A 26,277-nucleotide genomic window follows, 5' to 3' on the forward strand; every position below is an offset into this window, starting at 1 on the left:
TGTGGACAGTCAGATGAATCCTGTCTCTAGGCTACAATGATTACAGCGCCTGAGGGACGGAGAGCCAGGACAGCACAAGCCGAAAGCCGAAAGCACAAGCTGGATGCTGGTTTTCAAACCTGCTTGCTATTAATTGCACATGGGACGAACTATGTATTCAGGCAACCAAGATTTATTGAACCTCCACTATGTGCAAATATTCTGGACACTTGGCATATAACCACAAACAAAATAAGGATGTGACCAAGACTTTAGCCAGAGGCCCGCTGTACTGGAACACACCCTCTCATGTTAAGGAAGGTGTGGGAAGAAAATTAGAGCCTTCACCTACTGCTGATCATCAAGGTTACCAACTGTTCCCTATAGATGCCCGTTAGCCACAGATGGTCAAATCAACTTACATTAGTTCACAACAAGCCACCATGAAAAGTTACTGACGTTCATACTGAGATGGACAAGCCTTTATCTTCTCTTAGACACCTAGAGGGTGCTGGTCCTGGGGAAGGATGGAAGCTATCTGCCCCCGCCTCCTGCCCCAGGACCAGGCCTGCCACCTCGACCACCCATTGCAAACTCGGGGCCCTGACCTTTCCTTCTGGGTTTTTGTGTCCATATAGGCAGCCATGAATAGAGGGGGAAGATGTAACGGCACCTTTTTCAAAGGTCAGACTCACACAAAATACTGCTGCTTAAGTAGGTCCATGCACAAACCTTGCAGCTGAAACCCAGTGAGGCCCTTTGTCACAGGCGGGGTGTGTGGTCAGAACGATACCAAAATTCTGAGATTCTGCTCCAGAGTTTCCTTCAGCACCAGCACTTTTTTCCCCCCATGCTTCTATCCATTTTCTGTAAAATTATTTTCTTTTGTCTTCATTTTCAGTTTCTACCTTTATTCTGGGTCAAAACTTTCCTTCAGAGCTTTCTGATGCAGCCTCCCACACACTGTACTACACACTTTCCGCATTCAACCATGTCTGCAGAGTCTCTATTGCTGTAACTCTGATCTCTTTTCATTCTAAAGATATTGGACGACATTGAGTGCCGCTTCCTGTTGAGTCATCTGATACACAGTTTACATGCATAAATGAGGCAGCCAGGGAGGAAAGGGCCAAACTTCAGGTGTATACAGTAGGGGATAGGAGTAGATTGAGTGAAGAATGGGAAGACCCTGTATAAAGAAGCAAGTATCAGGGTCATCAAGATTTTGGCTTCCAGGCTACCCAGTCCTTACAAAGGGAGAGATGAAGCAAGAGCCAGTGGACTCAGCAGCATCGTAAAAGATGAATGTAAGGAGTGGGCAGGGAAGAAGGTATGAGAGAATAAATTTATTTATTATAACTTGCCTATTAAAGGAGACCTACCAACCTCCAGTCATTATTAAAAAGAGGAACCTATGGCTGGTCCACTAGAATAAACAGCCTACATCCTAAAGGGTTCATGGGATTCATCTAGTCTCATATCCCACACCTGCAAAGGGAAAAATAAAGCCCTGAGCACTACCTTGCCCAAGATTTAGTCAATAAAAATAAAGAATGCCTGGTTAAATTTGGATTTCAGATAAAAGTAAGCGATTTTTTAGTAAAAGCATTTCCCAATTATTGCATGGGATATACTAATACTAAAAACGATTCATTCTATAATTTTTATGAAAATCCTACCTCCCTCTGCAAAGGTTACTTGGTCAGCTAGTGACAGACTCAGAGCAAGAATCCCGGCCTCTGTCTTTCACGAGGACAGGAATGACTGAGGGGGTTCCAGGAGTCCATCACGTGCCTGAGAGGTCACTGCCAATTCATCTGCTTATAGGTCCCTGAATGGTCCTAAGGAAACTAATCTATGAAAAAGACAAATTCCATTCAATGGGCGATTTACCTTTTTAAGCTTGACGTATCCAGTATTGGTTTGGGGATCTGTTTCAATCTCCAAACGTCCCTCACTGTCTCCCTGTGTAATTCGATACAGGATTTTAGAACTCCCAGTATGTGGTTCATCAGCGTCTGTGGCCTGGATGGTTAAGATGACAGATCCCACAGCTGTGTCTTCAGGGAAAGTTAGGTTTCCATACTAAGAAGGAAAGAGGGGGAGGAAACAGTGAGAATGTCCATTGTCATCAAGCACAATTATCAACGAGAAAACTTGCCTCTGGTTTCAGAATGGACACAAGTCATCGTTTACATCAATACTTACCAAGCATGTTTTTCCCGTTGATGAGTAGGTTGCAGTTGCTTTTGACATCAGTCACACTTGTAGACTGATATCCGTTATACCAAGAAAGAGCCTCTCAGAGAGCGACTGATCGGATTCTAAAACAGATTCTCCCACCCACATCCAATATATTTAATAACTACCATTAACCAATATATTTAGTAACTATCATTATAGTTGTTAGTAATGAGACAGATAAATAGCTCCTATGTATCGAGTACCTACAATGTCACAGGCACTTTACATATATCATTTTAATTAATTCTTAATCAATCAGAATAGTTGTTAAGAGCCTGAACTTTGGAGTCAAATGGCCTCAGTATGAATCCTAGGCTTGCCACTTATTACCTGGGTGAATTGAAATAAGTAACCTGATTTTTTAAAGTCTCAGGTTCATCCTCTGTCCATTGGACATAATAAAAATGGAAGCTATTTTATATTTTCTGTCTGGATTTGCAGAGATAATACATATAAAAACTCTGAATGCCTAGCACATAATAAGTGCTCAAAAAGGTAAGCAGCAAGACAAAATGCCCTACTACATAGCTGTGTTATCACCTCCATGTGACAGAGAAGCAAAAGACTGGAGAGGTGAAACCCACTCCACACAGCTAGTTGGTCACAGAATTGGGGTTCAAATCCATGCTTGTCCACCTCCAAAGCAGGTGCTGTTAATCTCTCACTCCTCCACTGAAAATCCCCCAGGTCATGTCTCTTGGCATCACGATCATGAAGACGATAATAGGCAGGGTCCAGGAGTGGACCATAACAGCAAAAGAAGTGGACTCCTACTTTCTAGAGCCCTGTTTGCCTTTCCAAGCTCTGAGATTCCTAAAGCAGAACTCTTGTTCTCAGTCTAAAAGCACTGTCTAGATGTAATGCGAGGAGACTATAACATACAGAAAAGATCGAATACCCAAGAGAATGGAGACAGAGAAGAGACAGGCTCTTCATCTCATGCTCACTTAACCTCAGTGCCTGCTACACAAGTTATATTGTCAAACTTTTTACCTCTGCAAACCCTCCTGTAAATCAATTCCCTTTCTTTGTCACAGCTTTATCCTTATTTTGATTTATGAACATCATCACAAGGCTCGGGGCTGCCTCATCACTGACTTCAAACATAACTATCTAGTCAAAACAGCTTCTCCTCCTCCAAAATAAATAAATAGAGGCATCCATTTTAAGGGAAGCAATGATAAAACTACTGCCAAGTTCAAAGCCCACATTACCAGTAAATTAGCTTGAATTCTTCTTGATATAGTCAACTGATCTTTTTTCTCCTGCTCTTTCTGCCCAGTTCTTCTCTTTTTTGCAAGTGTCCTGAGCACATTCTTTTGGCATAAACCAGAGGTTAGCTTTGTCTTCGCCTTTGTTGTTGTTGTTATGCGGTTGCTCAGTCATGTCCGACTCTTTGCAGCCCCATGTGCTGCGTGCAGCACACCAGGCCTCCCTGTCCTTCACCGTCTCCCAGTGTTTGCACTGAGTTGATGATGCCATCCAACCATCTCATCCTCTGTCATCCCCTTCGCCTCCTGTCTTCAATCTTTCCCAACATCAGGGTCTTTTCCAATGAATCGGCTCTTTGCATCAGGTGGCCAAAGTATTGGAGCTTCAGCTTCAGCACCAATCCTTCCAATGAATATTCAGGGTTGATGTCCTTTAGGATTGACTGGGTGGATCTTCTTGCAGTCCAAGGGACACTTAAGAGTCTTCTCCAGCACCACAGTTCGAAGGCATCAATTCTTGGGCACTCAGCCTTCAGATACTCTCACATCTGTATATGACTACTGGATTCTTATTCAATTAATGCAAGGTGAGTTTAAATTGCCAATATTTTGCCAGATTTTAAATTTTGTCAAAAAATTCTTGTTTGAGAACCTAGCAATAATCTATTTATTGTCCTACACACACAAAATATATAAAGGCAAACTGCAAGCAGCCACTCGATTCATCTCAATTTGACAAAGACTGTGCTTACAGCTTTCAAGCAGTCCTTGAAATAAATGAGCTGTTGGCAAAAGTTTATAAACAGATGCTCGCAGATACTATAACAGTGAACATTACTGTCCCCGGAAGGTTTCCACTGAAGACGATGCCTGAGTTTACTAGCAGAGCATTAACTAAGATATTAAATCTGGCATTATCCCTAACTCCTGTTTGTGTCTTTATCCCAGAAGCAGGGGTCAGGTAATAGAAACAAAGTAAAGCAAAAACAAGGAGACAACTACTCACATTTAACTTTTCAAAGATGGGGATCTGATCATTGATATCAATAACGTTGATTTGCACAAAGCAGAGGGTCTTGAAGTCTGAAAATCAAAAGCACATCACAAAAATTTTCACTGAAAATCATGCATTGAGATCAGAAATCTGCAAGAAAAACACTTGGCAAGTACAGAGACAGCCACGCCACAATTTGACTATTGGCCTGCGATGTGCGGAGCAAGGGGGCCCTCTGTTCCCCACCAACACCCACGTGTAGGTCACCAAGGTGGGGCGGAAGAAAACCCTGGGAGAAGCTCCTCTGGGCTTCCCGCTCCACCCACCTGCCTCCTCCTCCGTAAGAGCTTGTTCCTGAGCCAGGCTTTCTGGGAAGCAGCCTCTGTTTTCTGGCTCGTGAAACTTACGTAGCCTTCAAAGCCCAGTGCAAAACTGTCCTTCTAGAAAGCTTCTTTGAGCATCCGAGAAGGTTGTCTTTCCTTCTCTGAACACTTCTGGCTCTCACTGTGCTGTATCTCTTCTGCCCCCATAAAGGGAAGGCCCAAGTGAGAGAGGCAAGGTACAATGGTGTGTCTGTGTACAAAGTCGCTTCAGTCATGTCTGACTATTTGCGACCTTTTGGACTATAGCCTGCCAGGCTCCTCTGTCCATAGCATTTCCCAGGCAAGAGGACTGGAGTGGATTGCCATGCCCTCCTCCAGGGGAATCTTCCTGACCCAGTATTTTACCCAGGTCTCTTACATATCCTGCATCGGCAGGCGGGTTCTTTACCCCTAGCACCACCTGGGAAGCCCATGATACAATTAGCCCTCTTCCAAGGGCATGCCTACCCAGAGGCAGCTCACAGAATCCTGGAAAGTGGCTTTGAGGGGTGAGTTTGACAATTCAGAGACCTAGTCAGAGACAGCAGTTCAACCTGGATCCAAGGTGAGCATGGAGTACCGGTAGAGATGGGATCCCCAGAAAAATAGCCACATGAAGACCAACAGGATGGGCTCTTTTGTTGAGGTTTCCATATTCCAGCCATGAAGCCTGTATTATACAATGGCTAAGACTTTGGTCTCTGGAACCCCACCACTGAAATTCTGTCTCTGCTACTTATCAGATGTGTAAGAGGTTGGTTATGTTACTTGAAATCAGTGTGAGGTAGTCAGTTTATAAAATGTAGATAGCAACAAAATCAAGGTTCTCATCCTAACAGACACCGCTGGCACTCTCTGCGTATCAGGCGCGGCATTAAGTGCTTTGCTTACGTGACTCATTTCATCTTCACTCTGACGCTGTGATGTAGGTATGATTGTCATTTTCATTTAGTTCACAACCGAGGGAGCCAAGGGTAACTTGACCAAGGCCCTGCAGCTGGCTCGTGGTCGAGCCAGAATCCGAATCCACGTGCTTGCCAGTCCTCTCCGTCTGCTCCCCACCCTTCACCCTGCTCTGTGCCCTGGGGCTGCCCTTAGGAACAGCATCACTGGGCATCCTGGCCCTCTGGGTAGCAGTTGAGCTCTACCAGGGGGAGCACTGGCAGGAGGTCTGAGGAAGGGCAGGAGCACAGAGTCAGAGTCTGGCTCCCACTGCCAGCAGCTTCCTCTAGAGTCACAGCCCCAGGCCCAGGGCCTGCTCCTTCCGGGAAGGGCCCTTCCCTTGCCCTTCTCACCTTGGGGTAAAAATGACTCCATTGTGCTTCACACTTCCTGCTGGCTTCCCATAACCCCTACCCACAGCTTTACAGATAATCCCTTCTTTACTCTCTTTTTGGTTACTTCTTTGAAGAGGGCTTGCTTTTCCTGGGATGCTGACAAACACACTCAGGCTGCCGAGCTCCAGAGCTTGTTCTCAACACACCAGACACAAGGCCAGGCATGTAACCTAATAATAACCATCTTATAAATAAGTGGATGCTAATTAAAGCTGGGTCCAGCCCCCAGGACATTTGTAGACAGCAAGAATGGCTGGAGATTTGGAGAGGTCCCAGGGCCTGAACTCACCACTTGCCTGTTCCACATAAGCCTCATTTGGACCAGCAGTGAACCTCGTGGTTTCATGTAAATAAAATCACTTCCCTGAATTTATGTAAAACTACGCTAATTATAGCCTACTGACTAATTTTCTGTAGTATACTATTGAATGTTTAATTCCATCAACACACATACACCCATATATTTACATATAAATATATTGCATAATCTGGTCCATATAGTCTATAGATGTATTCATGTATATAGACAATTTGTCATCTGATTTCCACTTTATGCTCTTATGGCATTAAACTGCTTTGGGTCTCCATGCATTTGCACATGGGGTTTCTTCTCCTCTATAAGCCTTTACACTGTTTTGTAACTTGTCATATTCATCCATCTAAAGTCAGATTAATGACACCTCTTCCAGAAATCTCTATTAGGTCTCTCTCCCTCTCCACTGAGTCACTCGTTGCTTTCATGGGCTACCTTGTACATATTCCTTATAATTTATTTATTCACTTGTCCATCTCCTCTACCAAAAAGTGCTCCTTGAGGACAGACACCGGGTCTTATTTATTTGTGCTTTCCCAGTACCTTGAATGGTGCCTCAATCAAGCTAAATGCTCAGTAACCACTGGAGGAATGGCTGGCTAATGGTGTGAAATTGTCAGCTCATCACAGACAGGGATAATTTATTATACCCACTTTCATTGTACCTCTTAGCATAATGCTAAGCATTATGTTAGGCCCTCTATATTTGCCGAATTACTATGTCTTAAACATTCTGCTCTGGGGGCCTGGTAAACCCCAGGACTCTCAGTTCTCTTTAGTATCTCAACATCTGGATAAAGAAAAAAAATTTGAAGTACAATGTGAAATGATGCTCTTTACTACAGCATACCTATATAATCTCTATTTCCTAGCATCATAATTACTGAACTACTTGTTTCTTTAAGACTCAGGACCAGTTAACTCGAAGAAAGATTCTTAACTTAAAAGTATTAATGACCCTAAAACAGGCCTGTCTCTGAGGTCGAGTATGTTTGTGTGTCTGTGCAATTTATCTGAGAACGTATGCATTTGTTTAGGAATTCATAGTTTCCATCAGATTCTCAAAGGGTGATGACTTAGCAAAGATTAAAAACCACTTGCTTTGAAATTGTATAAAGTATAAGGATGAATGTTTCCTGATATTGTCAAATGGCCAATTAGAAGCTAATAGGAGAAGACAAAGCTTTCCAAAAGTTCCTTCACAGTCCTACAGTAGAAGCCTTTGAGTCTGAAAGGGAGACTTGAGAAATACAACTAACTTTCTTGTTTGTGATCACGGTGGCCATGACAACGAGGCTTGCCAACAACTTCTAACAACAGGGATCTTAATTGACAACATGCTGCCGGGCTCTGAAATCCATCACCACGTGTGCACCAAGACCTTGCTTCCCATTGGCTGCCCCAGCAGTGCCTGAACAAGGCAGGCAGGCTAAGGTAGGCCTGCTTTTGGAGACCACAGACTCCTTCCACAGCCAACCTCAGACTTCCGATGACCCTGCCGAACTTCCCTTTGACCGGGAGTTTCCCCAGCACTTTCCTTCCTTCCCTCCTTCACTCAGGGTCAGGCTCGTATTGAGGTGTGATGGCTCTTCCACCCTTCTCTGTATCCCTTTCCATTTTTTCTCATAGGCAGTTCCCCTAATAAAATCCTTATATATTTAATCCCCTCGTGGGCATCTGCTTCTCAGGAGACAAACATAATCACATTTTCTGAGCTGCAACTCTGGCCGTTACCATGTTGGCTTCTGGGCTTGTTTTACGTGGGAAGCAAGACCTTTTTCAATGGTAGCCTCTGTAACACACCCAGGCATTAGAGCAGCCTAACAATCACAGCTAGAAAGAAAACAAGTGTTTTCACTCGACACCATGAAAGCGATACTAACCTTTGTCAGACACCTCTACGGTCAGGTTGTACTGTGGAGTGTCCCACTTACGCAACGACTGCAGCACTAACTGGAGTATTCCAGAGTATTCTTGGACCAGGAAGAGTCCATCTTGAGGCACTTTGGGAGTTTGATCCACAATTCTGTATTCTAAAACACTGTTGATAGTGTCTTGTTCATCCATGTCATGAGCAGTAAGAGTTCCAATACTGCTTCCTATAGGGAAAGAAAGAAGGAAACCCGTCCATTAATTTTTTTAGCCTATTAAAAAATGGCTTCCGTGGAGAATCGGGTTCCTAGAAGGCACTAGAATTAACCATGAGAAGCAGAATAAAGTTCTTAGATTGATGCTGGTGCTTCTAACCTTTCCAGCAGTACAGTGTGTGGAGCAGCGTCTTAGTTGGCTGCATGTGTGTGTGTGAGTCGCTAAGTCGCATTCGATTCTCTGCGACCCCATGGACTGTAGCCCGCAGGGCTCCACTGGGTTGCTGTTCCCTTCTGCAGGGCATCTTCCCAAGCCAGGGATGGAACCTGGGTCTCCTGCATTGCAGGCAGATTCTTTACTGTCTGAGCCACCAGGGAAGTCCATTTTTAGCTGGCTAGGGCTTGCCATAAAAAAAAAAAGTGACCACACAATGGATGGCTTTAACAACAGCAATTTATTTTCTCAGTTTTTGGAGACTAGAAGTCTGAGAGCAATTGTGAGGAGGACTGATTTCTTCAGAGATCTCTGGCTTATAGATGGCCATCTGTTGCATGTGTTTGCACATGGTCTTCCCCCGTTCTGTGTCTATTCAGATTTTCTCTTCTCAGAAGGACACCAGTCATATTGGGTTAAGACCCATGCTAATGACGTTGAAGACCCTGTCTCTAAATGATAGTCCCCCTTGAGGTGCCGGGGGCTAGGACTTCACCATATGAATTCGGGAGGACCCAAGTCAGGGTCTTGAACCATCCTGGATGTGGAGTGGGCCCTAAATCCAGAAGAGACGACAGAGACACTCACAGAGGAGGAGGCAATGTGAAGAAGAGGGCAGAGACTGCGGCAAGGCCACCATGAGCAGCCAACGAATGCCAGGAGCCACCAGGGGCCAGGATTCTCCCCTCGCAGGCACCTTGACTGCAGGCTTCTAGCCTCCAGAACTGTGTGCAGATACATTTCTGTTGTTTCAAATCTCTGAGTCGGTGGTCATTTGTTACGGCCGCCCTCAGACACTAACACAGAAGGCAAATGGTAAAACTAAACAAGGACAAGCCAACTGTGCTGAATTCTAAGCAAGTTTCTGGAACAACAGCAGAGACTGACTCCACCCCCAAGATAAAGACAGCACAGGCCGAGAGCAGGCTGGCGTCCTCTCCACCTCGCTGCAGTTTATGGACCTAAGTTTTATTTCTGTGAGTGTCTCAGTCCAGGGAGTTCTAGACGTCTGGCCACAACGCAGTGCTCTACCCAGGTCTGTCTGGATGAGCTCTGATAGATGCTGGGTCATCTTGCTGCATGAAATGGGAATTGTGTTTCTCTACGCACAGCCAGAATTCCACATGAGGGCTAGAACTTGAATATGTATCCCCCTTGTGGAGTTGGCTTTATCCCCTCGCCCTGTTACTTTGCATCTACTGGTTCACAGGGAGATTTGGAGGGTTTCGTGAGGGGAGGAATGAAAGTACCTATGTTATGCCTCTAAGAGGGTTGCCCTGGCAGACGTGTCTCCTGGCCAGGGAAGGAGAGGCATCAGAACATGTGTCTAGCATGGTAGCAGCTGCCATTTCTGCGTCCTCACAAGCAACCAAGTCACCTTTGCAACCTGCATCTGCCCTTGTAAGAAAAGCATCTGTGTGCTGGAATGAAAGTGCGTCTCACTAAATTCTGTGGTGGTTTGGTGTCTGAGGGCTTCCCTTGTGGCCCAGCTGGTAAAGAAGCCACCTGCAATGAGGGAGACCTGGGTTCGATCCCTGGGTTGGAAAGATCCCCTGGAGAAGGGAAATGCCACCCACTCCAGTATTGTGGCCTGGAGAATTCCATGGGCTGTATAGTCCATGGGGTCGCAAAGAGTCGGACACGACTGAGCGACTTTCACTTTCACTTTGGTGTCTGAGCAGCCCTGCTCGGGACCCTTCCCTCGGCAAGTGAGCGTAACACAGAGGACACCGGTCTCCCCTCACTGCGGGAGAACCCTCCAGCTGTCAGAGACACCTGGACGGCTTGGCATCACTGACAGGGAAACTCCAGTAGGGGGCGCCACTCAGTGGGAGCAGAGAACTTTATGAATGAGCCAGGAGTGAAAGAAGTGTCATGTCTCCGAGTGACAAAGGCTAGGAATAAGTGGCAGCCCAAACTGATTCAGAGGTACGTACAGTATCTCTTGGGACACCGAGAAATACTTTGGGGAGGTGGGGCTTTTATGAGAGGATAAAGTTCCGGTGTGAATACAAAGGTGTTGGAGGCAAGTGGGATTTCAGAATTAAAGTTGGCACTGCTGAGACTTGGGGCATGAGTCTCACAAGTTTCTGGCCGATACAAGACACCAAACAGGAGAATATAAATATACTAGAGAATAATTTGGTATTTGACTGAGCTAGACAGGGCCCCAAAAGGCAAGGGCATTTTTGGGGGGGTATCCTTCTAGGCTATATATATTAGAATAGACTCATTCTGTGTTGATTTCTAAGAATTCCTGGTTCATTAAGTCCACAACTCAAGACTGAAATATTGTTACAAAATAAATGATCACTTTTGGAGAGGCTGCACCCTTGAACAATTTGTTTTACCAGCAAGGACATCCTCACTAGTCTCAGAAAACAAGTACTGTCCTCCTCCCTACTAAGGCAGGCCACCACTATGATGGCCCCCAGCAATCACCCCACCCCTGATAGTGATGCCTTGGTGTAACTTCCTCCTTTTGGGTATGAGCTGGGCCTAGTGACTCATTTCTAATGAATATGGCAAAAGTTATGGGATGTCACTTCTGAGATTAGGTTATGAAAAGACTGACTTTCATCTTACTTGCCATTTTTTTTAAAACTCTCTCTCTCTCTTTCTGAATGTCCAGATCCCTAACTCAGAGAAACTGTGAGATAATAAATGTTTGTTATTTTAAGCTGCTAAATTTTGGGGCAGTTTGTTATGCATCATAGATGAACGGATACACTAAATGTTGGGCCCTACGCAAAAATAATTGAGGTATCATCTACAGAGGTTTTCAAAGATCTTCTGCACAACCAATGAGCTCAGCAGTAAGGAGTAATAGATAACAGGTGTCCCAAATCCAGTGAAGTCATAGAACTCCCAGAAATCAGCGTTCTAATAGTAGTTGTCCCTGCACAAAACTAAAGCTATCCTGGAACAGTACAAAGAAATGAAGCAGGTAAAGAATAGAAGGACAAAAGCAGATAGAAACTGAACTTCATCTTTAAGCCCCATGAGCGTTTATCAGCTTCCTATAGAGGGTCAATTGCAGGGTATCTGGCATGGAGTGTAAATGTTTGTTTAAATTATTTAGCAAATTTGATGGGATTACATCTGTCACTGACTTTTCTGGAAGGCAAATAAGAATCTATGGGAAAACTGTGCAGATGAGATAACGTTACACATTTATACAGGATGCTGGTGCAAGTGGTTATGGTGCTCATGGCAGGTGTAGGGGTGTAAGTAGCGACAGGAGTAGTAGAAATGGTAGCGGCAGGAACCGTGCTATGAATAGGGGTGGTAGTTAGAAAACTCCAATTTTAGAACCCTTCTCAGACACTCCCTGAACTGAAATACTGTACCTGTGTGAGTCCCAAAATGCATTCTACCTCTATGCTGTGTTGGGCATGGACAAGCAATCCCCAGTCAGGTTTATCTGCCACCATTTACCCAACAGGGAGGAGAAAGGGATTACAGAGTTAAAGAAGACAGACACACACTTTCTTACCTATTTGTTCATTCTCCTGGACCTCAAGTACAGTCACTGGAGATGGACACGTAGGCGGATTATCATTAATGTCTTTCACTTTCACTTGAATTTTCAGTGGGATTGAGAGTGATTTTCCTTGCTCATCCCTTGCAACCGCATAAAAAACATACTATAACAAGATCAGAGGTAAAACATGACTCCATCATCATCTTTTTTAAAAGGCAGAGAAAACAACTATTTCAAGACTATTTCATTTATCCCCTTATTTTCAATTCATTTAGAACTGTGAAACGAGAAAATATAAAATGGATTGAATTTGTGGGGTTATTTCCATGCCTTTGAGAGCAATAAGGCACTGAGGTTCAGAACACAGTTCTGGGGGTTTGGTGGCGGTGGTGCGGGTGTTCAGTAAAATCCTCTCTGCCCTCAGGTCTCCGCGGACACAGGGTCTCGTCTTGTCACCCGTGAACCTCCTCTTAGATTTACTCACTGCATCCTTTTCTTCTCGGTCCAAGGGCTGAGTCACATAAATATCTCCTTTCTGGTCTATCGAAAATGGAAATCGTGGTGTGTTCTCCTTGTCCACTAAGGAGTATAGAGCACCTGGATCATTCCACTGCACCTACAGGGCCCAGAGCAAAATGTGAGGAAAGACAGACCCAGGCGGACAGAATTGGAAAGGAAATAAACAATTTTCTAGCTCTCCGTTTGAAATTTCTGACGACCTTGTTTGGATGTCTGTGGTTTCTTATAACTGCTAAATTACATTTTTATTTTCAACCTAAAATAATCCCTCCCCCTTTTTTCCTTTTCACTGTTGCATTGCTCCAGATAAGCACATAGCGGTATTTCTCTTCCCTAAAGCAATTCTTTGTGAACCCTCTAAAGAGTCTATAGGTTGTTCATTTGGAAGCCTGGTTGTGAAGACTTCCTGTCATGAAACGCCAATTTAAGAAACAAGATGCACTTAATGTCTGGCATTATGTGAGGACCAAGCCATGATGAATGACAAGCTCCCAAAACTCCCCAGTAAAGACAGGAGACACTCTCAATTCTTCACAATGCTGTTATTTAAAACAAGTGATACATAAATAAAGAACATCTCTCCCTTAAATATTTAATCTCATAGGCTTTAGGGATAAGAATATTTGCCAACTCCCAGTGTTGTTTTGTAAATAACTTGGAAAAAATAAAATCAATAAACTCAATAGTAAGTCCCGTCTACTTGCTACAGACAGAGCCTAGCCTATAGGATAATCTACTTACTACTAATAACAACACTTATTGAGGGTTGTGCCCCATTCCAGACATAATACTAAACACTTTAAAGTGTCTCATTAAATCCGCAAACAGTCCCATGAGGTAGAGACTATTTTTACCCCCATCTTATAAACGGGGGAACTAGCACGCAGAATGTTTAAATGACTTGCCTAAAGTCCTACACTAAACTATTTTCTCAAAGACAACTTGGGAAGGGTATCAAGCAGCCACCCCTGTCCTTTTCTAGTTATTTAAGCTCCAGGCCAAAGGTTATGTTCTTGGTTGTAAGCAAGCTCCCGTTACGCCCTACAGATTCAGCCCAAGTTCTTCCATCTTTCCCCCTCCACCCTTCTTCCTCAGTTTGAAGACACACCGAGTACTTTTCCCAGGCCTGGGTATTGGCTGTGGCTCTTTATATTTTCTTTTCTTCGACAGTGCTATGAAAAACTAAGTATATGCTTTTTTTTTTTTTTTTAGCATTTATAAATCCTTATGAAGGCAACCTGAATAATAAATAGGAAGACTTTCATAAAGGAACCAAACTGAAATTCTTGGGGAAATGAGTCCTGATATACTTTCTTATCTGGTAAAGCAGAATACTTCTTGCTTTCGTTTTTTTTCTTCTGAAGGTGAAATTCATTAATTCAACATTCAGTAAGTGGGAAGCTGCTATATAACGCAGGGAGCCCAGCCTGGCGCTCTGTAAGGGCTGGGATTGGGGGGAGGGGGGCGGCGGTGAGAGGGGGCTTCAGAGGGAAGGGATATATATACAGTTATGACTGATTCTCATTGTTGTATGGCAGAAAACAAACACAACATTGTAAAGCAATTATCCTCCAATTAAATAAATAAGTAAATTTGTAAAAGGAGGTAAAACATTTTTCACGTTAAAAAACTTCAATAAATAAAAATCTTAAGTTAGAAGATAGATACAATGGGATGGGCCCCAGGACCCCTTAACAATAGCAGTACCATTAAAATATATATATATAGGAGTACTAGAGACCAGAACTGCCTCATAACGTTAATACCTTTTATCTACTTTCACAGATACTAATTAACTTCCGTCACAACCCAAAGAGCTGTCATTATCCCCATTTTATTGGTGAGAAGTTGCCTCAGCTTCTCATAAACAATAAATGACTTTTTTATGCTTCCCTGGTGGCTCAGATAGTAAAGAGTCTGCCTGCAGTGTGGGAGACCTGGGTTCAATCCCTGGGTTGGGAAGTTCCTCTGGAGAAGGAAACGGAAACCCACTCCAGTATCCTTGCCTAGAAAACCCCATGGACGGAGAGCCTGGTAGGCTACAGTCCATGGGGTTGCAAAGAGTCGGACACGTCTGGGCGACTTCACTTTCACTTTCTTTGTTTATGATCAGTCGTTGAGGTAATAGAGATAGCCAGGACATGGAAGCAACCTAGATGCCCATCAGCAGATGAATGGATAAGAAAGCTGTGGTACATATACACAATGGAGTATTACTCAGCCATTAAAAAGAATACATTTGAATCAGTTCTAATGAGGTGGATGAAACTGGAGCCTATTATACAGAGTGAAGTAAGCCAGAAAGAAAAACACCAATACAGTATACTAACGCATATATATGGAATTTAGAAAGATGGTAACAATAACCCTGTGTACGAGACAGCAAAAGAGACACTGATGTATAGAACAGTCTTATGGACTCTGTGGGAGAGGGAGAGGGTGGGAAGATTTGGGAGAATGGCATTGAAACATGTAAAATATCATGTATGAAATGAGTTGCCAGTCCAGGTTCGATGCACGATACTGGATGCTTGGGGCTGGTGCACTGGGACGACCCAGAGGGATGGAATGGGGAGGGAGGAGGGAGGAGGGTTCAGGATGGGGAACACATGTATACCTGTGGCGGATTCATTTTTATATTTGGCAAAACTAATACAGTTATATAAAGTTTAAAAATAAAATAAAATTTAAATTAAAAAAAAAAAAAGAATGTGGTTTTGCTTATCTGCCTCCAAATCCAGTGATCTTCCACTGACTCACAGCTTTTTGTGTCAAGAAATCTCCTAATCTCCCAGGAAAGATCAGATCTGGGTGGGCCCCAGAGTGGATTTCCAGGAATTAAAGCAGGAAGAGAAGGCTCAGAGTGAGACACAGGTGGGACCAGGGGAGGGTCTGAACAGAGAGGGGAGGTACCTACAGGGGATGGCATTGGGAAGGGGGTGGGCTCCAAAGATAAAAGTTGTCTACTCAGCTCTTACTCCTGGCCAGTCCTATCTCTGCCCCTCAGCCTATGATGGGGCGAATCTTTCACATCGAGATTTTCCCCACCAGACTAAGAAGCAACATTTCAAAACTAATTTGCAGTCTCAAATTCAAATCATGCACATGTACCATATACAAGTCAGCCATATCCTACTCTATAGACAAGAAAAAGAAAACAGCATTATCTACTTAGAAAATGAAGGTGAGTAAAGTTCTCTTTTAAAACTCAAATATATGTAAGTTGGGCTTCCCTAGTAGCTCAGATGATCAAGAATCTGCCTGCCATGCAGGAAACTTGGATTCGATCCCTGGGTCGGGAAGATACCCCACGGAAGGAAATGGCGACCTGTTCCACTACTCTTGCCTGGAGAATGCCGTGGACAGAGGAGCCTGGTGGGCTACAGTCCACAGGGTCACAGAGTCAGACAAGACTGAAGTGACTTAGCGCACATGAATCTAAGTTGGTACAGTCCAGAGTTCACCCATGATGGCAAACTCCAGAGACTTGTGGTCAGAGATTTTGTTTATTTAGTTTGCTTTATAATGATACTATGCAAAAACATCAGTGAAGACCATGAGAGTGGGCCCCTACAATGTGAGTGTTTTGATTGGGCAGGCTGTTAGCATTCCTTGGGCACTACCTGAGTGATTTTAATGGGATAAGGTTCAGTCGAGTTTTCTTCAATCTCCACAGGTTCTGGCGGTTTCCAAATATTCTCCTTCACCGTAATATCCACATGTACACTGTCAGTAAAGGAATGCTCAGTCAGGCCTCCCATGTCTTCCACTGAGACCAGCAGCTTATAGGAAGGATTCTTCAAAGGATCCAATTCCTGGGATCCTGTGGGAAGTAGGAGAGAAGAGAAAAGGAAATGTCTGAAGATGATATGGATCTAGGTCATTTGTATTGATTCAGAGAGTCCCTTGAGGGCATCACTTAACTCACCTTGTGGAGTAAGTGAAATTCCTCCTGTTTTGTTGTTGATCTGAAAGTACATGACATTGTTGACCTTGGGAAGCTGCATGATAATCTGATAAATAAGTTGGCCATTGAGTGTGGCTGGATCATCCAAGTCTGTAGCATTGACATAGATAAAGGGCTTTCCTGTTTAACAAAATGTACCCAGAAAAAAAAAAAAGATATTTAGATATTAAAAAAAGATGTTAAAAGATATTTTTAAAAGATATTAAACCAACCATAGACACATTTGCCTTCCAAGGGGCAGAAATAGAGTGGAGGAATGTGCCATAATTCATATTAGTGTGGAATAAATCTTTATTCTGCTCCTTTTTCCTAGGATGAAATTCCTTAAAGTATGGTCCAGGAACCTCTAGGGGTCTTTGAGACTGTTTTTAAAGTCATACGTGTATAAAAGACCCATCCAAATCACAAGATAAATTGATGCATTTTAGCATAAAGGAGTACCCCAAAAAACATTGATACGGTTTCAGATTCCACATTGCAATCAACAATAAACTATCCCTTGCTGAGTTTTGTCTAGTATCAAAGACTATTCACAGTTATCTGAAAACACTGTTACAGTACTCCTTTTTTCAACTACATATCTGCCTAAGGACAGTTTTTCTTTAAACGTTTCAACCAAAACAGTATATGGCCACAAAATGAATGCAAAAACAGACATAAGAATCCAATTGTTCTCAACTAATCCAAACATTAAAGGATGTGCAAAGACTAAAACAATGCCATTTTCTTAATAATTCCTTCTATCTTTGAAAATACAGTTCTTTTTATTAAAATATGATAATTACTTTAGATCAATTACTAAATAATTTTTCAATTTCTCAGTTTTGATTTCAAATATGATAAATATTGGTAGATATAACCAGTGATATAGTGGAGCCAACTGGTACAACCCAGTTGAATTTCTAGAAGTTCTGTGAGTCAATTATTAACACCATTGGTAGTTTAAAATGAGTTATGGTGGGAGTAGTTATACCACAAAAATTGACAAATGCTACAAATCTGAGGGTTTTTTTCCACCTCCAGATAGACAGCTATTAAAATTTGCCAGCATACTACTGGATATAAGCCATATATCCTTGGAAAAGTTCCTTAGAGCCTGAAATAGTTTTTAGGAGAATACAAGGGCCCTAAGACCAAAAGGTTTGAGAACCACTGAACTAGAAAATCCTACTGGTGAAGAATAAGACCTGCAAGATAATTACTTAGCACAGTTCAGCAGTGAACCTTTGGTATGCAACCTCAGAGACAGAGACACATGAAATTACTCCACATAATAAAGTGAAAGGAATACTCTTCCTGAGTTATTGGAAGTGGGCGTTGAAAAATGAGAGAGAACATTAAGTAACACAGAAGGAAGTTTGAGAGTGAGTCGATGGAAATGGCCAAGAGTCTTTCTGAGAACTCAAAGTCTAATATTCAGGTTTATTTTGTGCACTGTTATGTCAAGATGCTCCTTCATTTCTCTAAATCTTTAGTAAAGCCTACCACACACACCATGATTGCAGCCATGAAATTAAAAGACACTTGCTCCTTGGAAGGAGAGTTATGACCAACCTACATAGCATATTCAAAAGCAGAGACATTACTTTGCCAACAAAGGTCCGTCTAGTCAAGGCTATGGTTTTTCCAGTGGTCATGTATGGATGTGAGAGCTGGACTGTGAAGAAGGCTTAGCGCTGAAGAATTGATGCTTTTGAACTGTGGTGTTGGAGAAGACTCTTGAGAGTCTTCTTTTGGACTGCAAGGAGATCCAACTAGTCCATTCTAAAGGAGATCAGCCCTGGGTGTTCTTTGGAAGGAATGATGCTAAAGCTGAAACTCTAATACTTTGGCCACCTGATGCGAAGAGTTGACTCATTGGAAAAGACTCTGATGCTGGGAGGGATTGGGGGCAGGAGGAGAAGGGGACGACAGAGGATGAGATGGCTGGATGGCATTACCGACTCGATGGACATGAGTTTGGGTGAACTCCAGGAGTTGGTGATGGACAGGGAGGCCTGGCGTGCTGCAATTCATAGGGTCGCAGAGTCGGACACGACTGAGCAACTGAACTGAACTGAATTGAACTGAACCGCACACACCTAGGCTTTGATGAGGGGATTTCCTGGAGATGAAGGGTAAGAGAATTGTGAAAGGATGAGCCCTAGCTAGGAGTTAGAAGTAAGAGAAGAAAAAGAACTAGGAGCCAGCAGTGACCATGAGAATGTGGATTCCTGGGAGGGTGTGGGGAAGTAAGCTTACCCTTCCAGAGTGTTCTAGAGCTGTGTGTGTGTGTGTGTTAATCGCTCAGTCATGTCCTACTCTGATGACAACATGGACTATAGCTGCCAGGCTCCTCTGTCCATGGAATTCTCCAGGCAAGAATACTGGAGTGGGTTACCATTCTCTTCTTCAGGGGATCTTCCCCATCTAGGGATTGAACCCAGGTCTCCCACATTGCAGGCAGAGTCTTGACCGTCTGAGACAGCAGGGAAGCCCCTCTAGAGCTGTAAGGTATTCTAAAATCTCATAAGATAGTGGTCCTTAACTGGGGGTGATTTTACCCCCAAGAGATATTTGAAAATGTCTGAAGACATCTCAGCTATCAAAGCGTGGAAAGGCAGTGTTGCTCCTGGCATCTGATGTGTAGATAGATGTCAGGGAAGCTGCTAATATCCTATAATGCACAGAACAGCAGCCCCTGACCAAAAAAAAAGGAAAACAACAACAACACAAAAAAGAATTATAGAGCCTAAGATGTCAGTAGTGCCAACGGTGAGAAATTGTGCCCTAGAGCAATGGGGATAATAAAACTAATCCCGCAGGATTGCTGTGAAATTTAAATAAGATAAGTAAAATTTAAATAAGATAGTTAGTGCTTAATGAATGATAGCTATAGCTGTTAACCACACAAATCTGCCATTCTGCCAAATATCTCCAGGCTCCTGCCTATTACCTGAGCGAGAGTTCTGCCTTACTGAGCCTTCATAACGTTGCTGGAGAAACACAGGTCGGTTGTCATTGATGTCCTTCACTTCGATGGTGACAGGGACCGGGCCCTCCACTGTATTGCCCTGAGCATCCAGGGCTGAGACCTGATGTTGACAGGAAAAAGAAAGCTTCTCGGTGAGTCTGAACCTCATATCATACACCCAAAAGTCACTTGAAGGAAATTAGAGCCCAAATAATCAATGGTCTGATAACTACAGGGGAGAAAGATACCCATAAAAGCCCAAATTGGGGGCTGCTAAAATAGAGGCCCTATCAGTTAAGCCAAGCTAATCATGACTGTTTTCCAGCAGTGGGATATGCTGGACACTGGACATGCTCTTTTCTAAATAGCTAGAGTCAGTGAAATAAGAACACTTTGACCCTTGAGGGTATGGAAATATCACGTGCTGTTACAGAGGCACTTTAGTGGTCAATCTGCATATTTACCAACAGAAAGCTTTTGGCCTGCTCTTTACCCACAGTTAGCTCTCTACCATTTCTGTGTATTCAGATACAAACCGTGAAACCTCAGGGAGAAAGAGAGGGAGGAGGTCTCTTTAGTCAGACTCTGACTTTGGTCATCGGCTACTTCTGTTTCTTGCAAGGCCCAAAGGTGCGTCATCTAACACCAGTGCTGCCTTCTTTGCGGAGCCAGAGCCCCCCCAATAGCCAGAGCAAGACACCAGTGAAATATCAGAGAAGTGTTGAGTGGTTTTGATCCAGTGCCTAAGTAGGGCCTTACTTGGATGAGTGAGCCATCTGAGAGCCTTGGCAATATAACTTGGGTTATCTGGTCAAAAAGCCTGAAAACAAGGATACCTTTACCAAATCACTCTCTAGTTGGTTTAAAAAAAAAATGTGGACAAACGAGATTGGCAAACACGTCGTTAGGGTAAGGAGAGTGGAAACGGGGTTCTGTGCTGGGGGGAGCGTGCCAGTGGCATCTCCTGCGCTCAGAGATGAGCTGGTGTCCGTGGCCTGGGGTCGATTCACCTGCAGTCTGTGAACAGCTCTTGTTTCCCTGTCCAGGCTTTTGTTGTGATATAGCAGTCCATCAGGTTGTATCTGAAATATGCCATCTGTCTCCCCCGTTAGTTTGAAAGTCACAGCAGGAGGATTGGCCTTAAACTGGGAAAAAGCAAAAATTAGATTAAGTCATTAGGAAAAGCAAAGTTGTAGAATTTGTTGTAAGTCACCAATTTCACGTAACATTTTTATTTGCACAAGCACCAAAATAAGAATTTCTAAGCTTTTAAAGGGATACATTCTAAAAGTCTGCTTTAATATTAACTAATATTCAAACTACATGTCTCTCAAGAAACAATAAATGACATAATTTAATATATTTACCAAACTCAGTTGATACTTTACATTATAGCTAGAGTTAGATGAGATTTTTTCTGGGAATATCTGAGAGCTATATTACTACTCGCTTCTAAGAAACATTAAGAAGTGTAGTTTCATTGCTAGGATGAAAAAGATGGCATTTAGTACTTCTAAAAACTGTGACAAAGATTAAGAGATACTTTAATGTTAAGGAAAACAACTTTAAAGTGACTTTATTTGATAATATTCTGTATGAAAATCTCACTTTTTCAGAAATGAAGAAAATGTCAATGATCCTTCATGGGACAGCTATAGTACTTTTAAGACCACAGAAGAGAAAATTCACTTAAAAGCAGACAGAAAAGTCATTCAACCTCATTAACAATTTTAATATATTTTTCTATATTCACAAGTTAAAAATCAATAATAGCCAATGTTGTAAAAGCTCATGTAAAGAATGGAAAGAAGCACATATATTATTAACGAAAATATAAATTAGCATAATCCTTTCGGAAATAACTTGAGGCATAAAATGTTTATAGACTTTAATAGCAAACATTACTAAACAGAATTTATCCTAAGGAAATACTTTTTAAACAATAAGTGGCATGTGCTCCACAAAAAAAGAAGTCGCTGCAATGACAAGCCTGCTCAGGGCAATAAAGAGTTAGCCCTGCTCACCATAGCTAGAGAAAGCCCACATGCAGCAAGGAAGACCCAGCGCAGCCATAAATAAATAAAAAATTATTTTAAAAAAGAAACTAAATAAATGATGACTAAACTAACCCAAAGCAAGCAGAAGGAAATATAAAGCGGAAATTAATGAAATGGAGAATACAAAAGCAAAGGAGAACATCAACAAAACCAAAAGTTGTTTGTTTTTTTTTAAAAAAAAAAAAAAGATCAATACAATGAACAAATCTTCAACTGGACTTACCTCAACCAGGTCAATCTCTGGTTGAGGAACTAAGAACCTGCAAGCCACACATGGCACAACCGGAAAAAAAGAGGGAACATCACGACCAAACTTACAGAGATTAAAAACTCTAAATAGAATACTATGAGCAATTGTTTTCTCACAAATCAGACAACCTAGGTGAAATGGATAAATCCTTAGACAAAAACTATGAAAATTGACTATGCCAAAGCCTTTGACTGTGTGGGTCACCACAAACTGTTGAAAATTCTTCAAGAGATGGGACTACCAGACCACCTGACCTGGCTCCTGAGAAATCTGTATGCAGGTCAAGAAGCAACAGTTAGAATTGGACATGGAACAGCAGACTGGTTCCAAATTGGGAAAGGAGTCCATCAAGGCTTTATGTTGTCACCCTGCTTATTTAACTTACATGCAGAGTACCTCATGAGAAACGCTGGACTGGATGAAGCACAAGCTGGAATCAAGATTGCCAGGAGAAAGATCAATGACCTCAGATATGCAGATGACACCACCCTTATGGCAGAAAGTGAAGAGGAACTAAAAAGCCCGCTGATGAAAGTGAAAGAGGAGAGTGAAAAAGCTGGCTTAAAGCTCAACATTCAGAAAACAAAGATCAAGGCATCTGGTCCCATCACTTCATGGCAAATAGATGAGGAAACAGTGGAAACAGTGACAGACTTTATTTGGGGGCAGGGCTCCAAAATCACTGCAGATGGTGACTCCAACCATGAAATTAGAAAGACGCTTGCTGCTTGGAAGAAAAGCTATGACCAACCTAAACAGCATATTCAAAAGCAGAGACATTACTTTGCCAACAAAGGTCCATCTAGTCAGAGCTATGTTTTTTCCAGTAGTCATGTATAGATGTGAGAGTTGGACTATAAAGAAAGCTGAGGGTCGAAGAATTGATGCTTTTGAACTGTGGTGTTGGAGAAGACTCTTGAGAGTCCCTTGGACTGCAAGGAGATCCAACCAGTCCATCCTAAAGGAAATCAGTCCTGAATAGGCATTGGAAGGACTGATGCTGAAGCTGGAACTCCAATACTTTGGCCACTTGATGAGAAGAACTGATTCATTTGAAAAGACCTTTTTGCTGGGAAAGATTGAAGGTGGGAGGAGAAGGGGGTGACAGAGGATAAGATGGTTGGATGGCATTACAGACTCAATCGACATGAGTTTGAGTAAATTCCGGAAGTTGGTGATGGACAGGGAGGCCTGGCGTGCTGCAGTCCATGGGGTCACAAGAATTGGACACAACTGAGCAACTGAACCTAACCAAAACTGACAAAAGAATAAAAGAACTATAGCAAGTAAAGAGATTGAGCTAGTAATTTTAAAAATTCCCACAAAGGAAAGTCCAGGTCTAGATAACTTCACTGATGAATTCTGCCTAACAATGGGAGAATTAACACCAAAGTTTCACAAATACTTCCAAAAAAAAAAAAGAGTATGGAACACTTCCTAACTTATTCTATGAGGTCAATATCATCTTTATATGTAAATCAGAAAAAAAAAATACAATAAAACTGCAGAGCAATATCTCTTATAAATACAGATGCAAAAATTTTCAGCAAAATACTAGCAAACTGATTCTAGCAACTATAAAAAATTATATATCATGACCAAGTGGCATTTATCCCAGAATACAAGGCTGGTTCAACATACAAAAATCAATTAATTTAATATTCCATATTAATAGAATAAAGGACAAAACCAGACGAGTATCTCAATAGAAGCAGAAAATCATTCCACAAAATCCAATATCCTTTCATGATGAAAAATATGCAACAATTCAGGAATAGAAGGTAAATCCCTCAACCTGATAAAGGATATATAAGAAAAACCCACAGTTAATATTAATATTATACTTAGTGGTGAAAGACTGAAAGCTTTCCCCATATGATCAGGAACAAGAAAATGAAGCCCAATCTTGTCACTTCTATATAGTAAGTCCCCTTCAAGTTGTGAGCTCTCAAAGATTCGAGTGTGCATTTCCGTGTCTTAAGTTAGTGCACTTATCTGGCGCACGTTGTCAAGTGTGTGCATCCTCTGCAAGTGGTTGTGCTTTGTGTACTTTACAGTTCTGTAGAGAATGGGCTTCTCAGGGGGCTCGGTGGTGAAAAGAATCTGCCTTCCGATGCAGGAGACACAGGAGATGCTACTTCAAGCCCTGGGCTGGGAAGATCCCCTGGAGGAGGAAACAGCAACCCACTCCAGTATTCTTGCCTGGAGAATCCCATGGACAGAAGAGCCTGGTGGGCTACAGTCCATGCGGTCACAAAGTCAGATATGACTGAGCATGCACGCACTGTATAGAGTGTAGTAGTATAATGTCCTGATTTCAAGCCCAAGATATCATCCACGATGAGAAAAAAAGAGGCACTACCCAGACATCACTGGATCATTTTATCAAAAGGGTAGTGTTGAATCCAGCAAGGAGCCAGAACCTGTGCTACCAACATCAGGCGGGAGTGGAATTGGAGCTCGCCCTCTGTCTCCTATTGCTGACACTCCTTCAGCTCTGTCGTCGGCCACCTCCTCTCCCTCTTCAGGTCGGTAACTCCTCTTGCCTATTCACTCTGTACCAGCCCCTGGTTGCCAGGTGCTGTCCTGTACTTTTCAGGGTACTATTCCGTAAGGTAAAAATGTTTTCCTTATTTTTTATGTTTGTTTTTTGCATATTATTTGTGTGAAAAGTATTATAAACCAATTATAATATGGTACTCTATAGCCAATTGTGTTAGCTGGGGACCTAGGCTAACTCTGTTGGACTTAGGAACAAATTGGACTTTAAGAATGCACTCTGGGAACAGAATTCATTCGCATGGAGGGGACTTCCTATCTAATATTGTACTTGAGATCCTAGGCAAGAAGAGAAATAAAAGTCATCCAGATTGGATAATAAAAGTACCTCTATTCACAGAAGACATGATCTTATATATGGACAGTCTTAAGAATCTAAAAAGAATTTTACAGCAAATAAACAAGTACAGTGAGGCTGCAGGACAAAAGATCAATATACAAAAATCAATACTATTTCTATACACTAGCAAAAATAAATCTGAAAGTGATGTTATGAAAACAACTCCATACACAATAAGAGTAAAAAGAATAACATACTTCAAAATAAATTTAACCTGAGAAATACAAGAAAATCTGAATTTGTAATCTGAAAACTTTAAAACATTATTGAAAGAAATTAAAGATCTAAATAAATGGAAAACACCCCATCCTTAAAAGTTGAAAAATAAGATTTTTAAGATAGTAATATTCCCCAAGTTGAGATACTGATTCAACACAATCCCTATCAAAATTACCTTTGTCTTGTTTGTAGAATTAACAGGATGATCTTAAAATTTAGGTTTAAATGTAAAAGACCCAAAATAACCAAAACAATCTTGAAAAAGAAGAACGAAGTTGGGAGACCTAACACTGCCTAATTTCAAACTTTACTACAAAGCTACAATATTATAGAACTGTGTAAGAATTTCTTTCTTTCTTTTTTGGACGATATGTTAATAACCTAAGGATCAACCCCATGGGGCAATAAGTTTATGGCACTGGCATAAGGATAGACATATAGATCAGTGGAATCAAAATCAGGAATACAGAAGTAAACTTTTGTATTTATTGTCAAATTAATTTCCAACAAAGGTGTTAAGATAATTCAAGGGGAAAAAAATAGTGTTTTCAGCAAATGATGTTTGAACAACTGGATACTCACATGCAAAAGAAAATGAAGTTAAATCCCTACCTTGTACCATGCACAGAACAACTAAAAATAGATCAAAGGCCTAAATGTTAGAGTTAAAACTATAAAACTTTAAGAAGAAAACACAGGCATAAAACCTTATGACTCTTGATGAGGCAATAGTTTTTTAGATATTATATCAACAGCACAAACAGAAAATAAAATAAATAAATTGAACTTCAAAATTAAAAGCTTTTGTGCTTCAAATGACATTACCAAGAAACTGAAAAGATAATCTACAGAATGTGAGAAAGTATTTGCAAATTATGTGTATGATAAGAAATTTTATGCAGAATATATAAACAGCTCTTACAATAAAAAGACATAATCCAATTTAAAAATAGGCAAAGGATTTGAAGAGACATTTCTCCAAAGAACAGATACAAATAGTACATAAGTACATTAAAAGATATTAACATTAATCATTAGGGAAACCCAAACCACAAAGAAACCACTCTACTCCACTAGGATAGCTTTAATTAAAAAAAAAAAAGGTAACAAGCGTTGCCAAGGATGTGGAGATATCAGAACACTTATACAATGCTGGTGGGAATATAAAATAGTTTAGTTGTTTTGCAG

General features: G+C 41.9%; 1 protein-coding gene and 1 long non-coding RNA gene across 5 annotated transcripts in view; one reads left to right on the forward strand and one right to left on the reverse strand.

Moving 5' to 3' along the window:
- Positions 1 to 26,277, reverse strand: part of CDH17 (cadherin 17) — an 86,216-nt gene that overhangs the window by 27,199 nt on the left and 32,740 nt on the right. For all 4 annotated transcript variants that reach the window (XM_006076287.3, XM_006076285.3, XM_044928532.1 and 1 more), the window contains 9 exons: positions 20,675 to 20,809; positions 19,647 to 19,785; positions 16,673 to 16,831; positions 16,368 to 16,567; positions 12,710 to 12,841; positions 12,238 to 12,388; positions 8,324 to 8,539; positions 4,441 to 4,517; positions 1,873 to 2,064 (listed from right to left, as the gene is read on the reverse strand). In XM_006076287.3, coding sequence (XP_006076349.2) covers positions 1,873 to 2,064; positions 4,441 to 4,517; positions 8,324 to 8,539; positions 12,238 to 12,388; positions 12,710 to 12,841; positions 16,368 to 16,567; positions 16,673 to 16,831; positions 19,647 to 19,785; positions 20,675 to 20,809 — 1,401 coding nt within the window. The remainder of the gene's footprint in view (positions 1 to 1,872; positions 2,065 to 4,440; positions 4,518 to 8,323; positions 8,540 to 12,237; positions 12,389 to 12,709; positions 12,842 to 16,367; positions 16,568 to 16,672; positions 16,832 to 19,646; positions 19,786 to 20,674; positions 20,810 to 26,277) is intronic.
- On the forward strand, positions 15,712 to 21,849 carry LOC123329426. Its single transcript, XR_006544834.1, has 3 exons — positions 15,712 to 15,928; positions 19,632 to 19,816; positions 21,281 to 21,849. It is a non-coding gene; the product is annotated as an uncharacterized LOC123329426 (long non-coding RNA).

This window comes from Bubalus bubalis, chromosome 15 (genome assembly GCF_019923935.1).
Source record: "Bubalus bubalis isolate 160015118507 breed Murrah chromosome 15, NDDB_SH_1, whole genome shotgun sequence".
Lineage (NCBI taxonomy): Eukaryota > Metazoa > Chordata > Mammalia > Artiodactyla > Bovidae > Bubalus > Bubalus bubalis.